The 6,093-nt window shown below is 45.0% G+C and overlaps 1 protein-coding gene across 1 annotated transcript in view; it reads right to left on the minus strand.

Moving 5' to 3' along the window:
- The window catches only part of LOC121390251 (ubiquitin conjugation factor E4 B-like), an 87,016-nt gene that overhangs the window by 33,622 nt on the left and 47,301 nt on the right, over positions 1-6,093 (minus strand). Inside the window, exon 13 of the mRNA XM_041522034.1 lies at positions 1,329-1,442. Within this exon, the coding sequence (XP_041377968.1) occupies positions 1,329-1,442 (114 nt within the window). The remainder of the gene's footprint in view (positions 1-1,328; positions 1,443-6,093) is intronic.

Raw genomic sequence — 6,093 nt, forward strand, 5'->3', positions numbered from 1 at the left:
GACATACACGGTCATATTACAAACAGTCCAGTCACTCGATACTGCACGTTTAGTTAACAGCACAGCACATCTAAAACTACAGCTACTTGATGGCGGACATACACGGTCATATTACAAACAGTCCAGTCACTCGATACTGCACGTTTAGTTAACAGCACAGCACATCTAAAACTACAGCTACTTGATGGCGGACATACACGGTCATATTACAAACAGTCCAGTCACTCGATACTGCACGTTTAGTTAACAGCACAGCACATCTAAAACTACAGCTACTTGATGGCGGACATACACGGTCATATTACAAACAGTCCAGTCACTCGATACTGCATGTTTAGTTAATAGTTATAACACTTAATATTATCATCAACTGTTACTGCATGTTTATTTAATAGTTATAACACTTAATATTATCATCAACTGTTACTGTACATTCATTTAACAGCACAGCACATCTAAAACTACAGCTACTTGATGGCGGACATACACGGTCATATTACAAACAGTCCAGTGACTCGATACTGCATGTTTAGTTAATAGTTATAACACTTAATATTATCATCAACTGTTACTGCATGTTTATTTAATAGTTATAACACTTAATAATATAATCAACTGTTACTTCACATTTATTTAATAGTTATAACACTTAATATTATCATCAACTGTTACTGCACGTTCATTTAATAGTTATAACACTTAATATTATCATCAACTGTTACTGCACGTTCATTTAATAGTTATAACACTTAATACTATCATCAACTGTTACTGCACATTCATTTAATAGTTATAACACTTAATACTATCATCAACTGTTACTGCACATTTATTAAATAATTATAACACTTAATATTATCATCAACTGTTACTGCACATTCATTTAATAGTTATAAAACTTAATACTATCATCAACTGTTACTGCACGTTCATTTAATAGTTATAACACTTAATACTATCATCAACTGTTACTGCACATTCATTTAATAGTTATAACACTTAATACTATCATCAACTGTTACTGCACATTCATTTAATAGTTATAACACTTAATACTATCATCAACTGTTACTGCACATTCATTTAATAGTTATAACACTTAATACTATCATCAACTGTTACTGCACATTCATTTAATAGTTATAACACTTAATATTATCATCAACTGTTACTGCACATTCATTTAATAGTTTATAACACTTAATATTATCATCAACTGTTACTGCACGTTTATTTACTAGTTATAACACTTAATATTATCATCAACTGTTACTGCACATCCATTTAAGGAAGGAAGGAAGAAGAAGTGAAAAGAAAGATGTTCTCACCTGTATTTGTGCACGTTTAGCATTTCTGTTAAGAGCTTCACTGAGATATCCCATTGCTGTGTCGCGGGTTTCTGAGTTCACGAGCAGTGCGTGAACTATTTTAAACACCTCCGCCTGAAAATAATAAACCAAAATAATTACAGACACAGTAGTGCGTGAACTATTTTAAACACCTCCTCCTGTAAATAATAAACCAAAATAATTACAGACACAGTAGTGCGTGAACTATTTTAAACAACTCCTCCTGAAAATAATAAACCAAAATAATTACAGACACAGTAGTGCATGAACTATTTTAAACACCTCCTCCTGAAAATAATAAACCGAAATAATTACAGACACAGTAGTGCGTGAACTATTTTAAACAACTCCTCCTGAAAATAATAAACCAAAATAATTACAGACACAGTAGTGCGTGAACTATTTTAAACACCTCCGACTGAAAATAATAAACCAAGGTAATCAACACCCTCATTTAAAGTGTCAATATTAAGAATATTTTCATTACTCTGAAATACCCGAAACGAAGATCCTATGACCCATCGAACACAGCTGTGTAGCAAGAGAGGAAACCCACCGTCCCCACAGAGGACATTCCTCCTACACTGCAGCACAAGACGGACAGGAGAGTGGTTATCATTGTTGTGAGGCACTTATTGGACTGGAGGGCAGGACGTAACCCAGTGGTAAAGCGCTTCACTGATGCACAAGACGGACAGGAGAGTGGTTATCATTGTTGCGAGGCACTTATTGGACTGGAGGGCAGGATGTAACCCAGTGGTAAAGCGCTTCACTGATGCACAAGACGGAGAGGAGAGTGGTTATCATTGTTGTGAGGCACTTATTGGACTGGAGGGCAAAATATAACTCAGTGGTAAAGCGCTTCACTGATGCACAAGACGGACAGGAGAGTGGTTATCATTGTTGTGAGGCACTTATTGGACTGGAGGGCAGGACGTAACCCAGTGGTAAAGCGCTTCACTGATGCACAAGACGGAGAGGAGAGTGGTTATCATTGTTGTGAGGCACTTATTGGACTGGAGGGCAGGACGTAACCCAGTGGTAAAGCGCTTCACTGATGCACAAGACGGAGAGGAGAGTGGTTATCATTGTTGTGAGGCACTTATTGGACTGGAGGGCAGGACGTAACCCAGTGGTAAAGCGCTTCACTGATGCACAAGACGGAGAGGAGAGTGGTTATCATTGTTGTGAGGCACTTATTGGACTGGAGGGCAAAATGTAACCCAGTGGTAAAGCGCTTCACTGATGCACAAGACGGACAGGAGAGTGGTTATCATTGTTGTGAGGCACTTATTGGACTGGAGGGCAGGACGTAACCCAGTGGTAAAGCGCTTGACTGAAGCACAAGACGGACAGGAGAGTGGTTATCATTGTTGTGAGGCACTTATTGGACTGGAGGGCAGGACGTAACCCAGTGGTAAAGCGCTTCACTGAAGCACAAGACGGACAGGAGAGTGGTTATCATTGTTGTGAGGCACTTATTGGACTGGAGGGCAGGACGTAACCCAGTGGTAAAGCGCTTCACTGATGCACAAGACGGACAGGAGAGTGGTTATCATTGTTGTGAGGCACTTATTGGACTGGAGGGCAGGACGTAACCCAGTGGTAAAGCGCTTCACTGATGCACAAGACGGACAGGAGAGTGGTTATCATTGTTGTGAGGCACTTATTGGACTGGAGGGCAGGACGTAACCCAGTGGTAAAGCGCTTCACTGATGCACAAGACGGACAGGAGAGTGGTTATCATTGTTGTGAGGCACTTATTGGACTGGAGGGCAGGACGTAACCCAGTGGTAAAGCGCTTCACTGATGCACAAGACGGACAGGAGAGTGGTTATCATTGTTGTGAGGCACTTATTGGACTGGAGGGCAGGACGTAACCCAGTGGTAAAGCGCTTCACTGATGCACAAGACGGACAGGAGAGTGGTTATCATTGTTGTGAGGCACTTATTGGACTGGAGGGCAGGACGTAACCCAGTGGTAAAGCGCTTCACTGATGCACAAGACGGACAGGAGAGTGGTTATCATTGTTGTGAGGCACTTATTGGACTGGAGGGCAGGACGTAACCCAGTGGTAAAGCGCTTCACTGATGCACAAGACGGACAGGAGAGTGGTTATCATTGTTGTGAGGCACTTATTGGACTGGAGGGCAGGACGTAACCCAGTGGTAAAGCGCTTCACTGAAGCACAAGACGGACAGGAGAGTGGTTATCATTGTTGTGAGGCACTTATTGGACTGGAGGGCAGGACGTAACCCAGTGGTAAAGCGCTTCACTGATGCACAAGACGGACAGGAGAGTGGTTATCATTGTTGTGAGGCACTTATTGGACTGGAGGGCAGGACGTAACCCAGTGGTAAAGCGCTTCACTGATGCACAAGACGGACAGGAGAGTGGTTATCATTGTTGTGAGGCACTTATTGGACTGGAGGGCAGGACGTAACCCAGTGGTAAAGCGCTTCACTGATGCACAAGACGGACAGGAGAGTGGTTATCATTGTTGTGAGGCACTTATTGGACTGGAGGGCAGGACGTAACCCAGTGGTAAAGCGCTTCACTGATGCACAAGACGGACAGGAGAGTGGTTATCATTGTTGTGAGGCACTTATTGGACTGGAGGGCAGGACGTAACCCAGTGGTAAAGCGCTTCACTGATGCACAAGACGGACAGGAGAGTGGTTATCATTGTTGTGAGGCACTTATTGGACTGGAGGGCAGGACGTAACCCAGTGGTAAAGCGCTTCACTGATGCACAAGACGGACAGGAGAGTGGTTATCATTGTTGTGAGGCACTTATTGGACTGGAGGGCAGGACGTAACCCAGTGGTAAAGCGCTTCACTGATGCACAAGACGGACAGGAGAGTGGTTATCATTGTTGTGAGGCACTTATTGGACTGGAGGGCAGGACGTAACCCAGTAGTAAAGCGCTTCACTGAAGCACAAGACGGACAGGAGAGTGGTTATCATTGTTGTGAGGCACTTATTGGACTGGAGGGCAGGACGTAACCCAGTAGTAAAGCGCTTCACTGAAGCACAAGACGGACAGGAGAGTGGTTATCATTGTTGTGAGGCACTTATTGGACTGGAGGGCAGGACGTAACCCAGTGGTAAAGCGCTTCACTGATGCACAAGACGGACAGGAGAGTGGTTATCATTGTTGTGAGGCACTTATTGGACTGGAGGGCAAAATGTAACCCAGTGGTAAAGCGCTTCACTGATGCACAAGACGGACAGGAGAGTGGGAGGGCAGGACGTAACCCAGTGGTAAAGCGCTTCACTGAGGGCACAAGACGCACAAGACAGGAGAGTGGTTATCATTGTTGTGAGGCACTTATTGGACTGGAGGGCAGGACGTAACCCAGTGGTAAAGCGCTTCACTGAAGCACAAGACGGACAGGAGAGTGGTTATCATTGTTGTGAGGCACTTATTGGACTGGAGGGCAGGACGTAACCCAGTGGTAAAGCGCTTCACTGATGCACAAGACGGACAGGAGAGTGGTTATCATTGTTGTGAGGCACTTATTGGACTGGAGGGCAGGACGTAACCCAGTGGTAAAGCGCTTCACTGAAGCACAAGACGGACAGGAGAGTGGTTATCATTGTTGTGAGGCACTTATTGGACTGGAGGGCAGGACGTAACCCAGTGGTAAAGCGCTTCACTGAAGCACAAGACGGACAGGAGAGTGGTTATCATTGTTGTGAGGCACTTATTGGACTGGAGGGCAGGACGTAACCCAGTAGTAAAGCGCTTGAAGCACAAGACGGACAGGAGAGTGGTTATCATTGTTGTGAGGCACTTATTGGACTGGAGGGCAGGACGACAGTGGTAAAGCGCTTCACTGAAGCACAAGACGGACAGGAGAGTGGTTATCATTGTTGTGAGGCACTTATTGGACTGGAGGGCAGGACGTAACCCAGTAGTAAAGCGCTTCACTGAAGCACAAGACGGACAGGAGAGTGGTTATCATTGTTGTGAGGCACTTATTGGACTGGAGGGCAGGACGTAACCCAGTAGTAAAGCGCTTGACTGAAGCACAAGACGGACAGGAGAGTGGTTATCATTGTTGTGAGGCACTTATTGGACTGGAGGGCAGGACGTAACCCAGTGGTAAAGCGCTTCACTGAAGCACAAGACGGACAGGAGAGTGGTTATCATTGTTGTGAGGCACTTATTGGACTGGAGGGCAGGACGTAACCCAGTAGTAAAGCGCTTGACTGAAGCACAAGACGGACAGGAGAGTGGTTATCATTGTTGTGAGGCACTTATTGGACTGGAGGGCAGGACGTAACCCAGTGGTAAAGCGCTTCACTGATGCACAAGACGGACAGGAGAGTGGTTATCATTGTTGTGAGGCACTTATTGGACTGGAGGGCAGGACGTAACCCAGTGTAAAGCGCTTGACTGAAGCACAAGACGGACAGGAGAGTGGTTATCATTGTTGTGAGGCACTTATTGGACTGGAGGGCAGGACGTAACCCAGTGGTAAAGCGCTTCACTGATGCACAAGACGGACAGGAGAGTGGTTATCATTGTTGTGAGGCACTTATTGGACTGGAGGGCAGGACGTAACCCAGTGGTAAAGCGCTTCACTGATGCACAAGACGGACAGGAGAGTGGTTATCATTGTTGTGAGGCACTTATTGGACTGGAGGGCAGGACGTAACCCAGTGGTAAAGCGCTTCACTGATGCACAAGACGGACAGGAGAGTGGTTATCATTGTTGTGAGGCACTTATTGGACT

Source organism: Gigantopelta aegis, chromosome 15 (assembly GCF_016097555.1).
Source record: "Gigantopelta aegis isolate Gae_Host chromosome 15, Gae_host_genome, whole genome shotgun sequence".
Taxonomy (NCBI): Eukaryota; Metazoa; Mollusca; class Gastropoda; order Neomphalida; family Peltospiridae; genus Gigantopelta; species Gigantopelta aegis.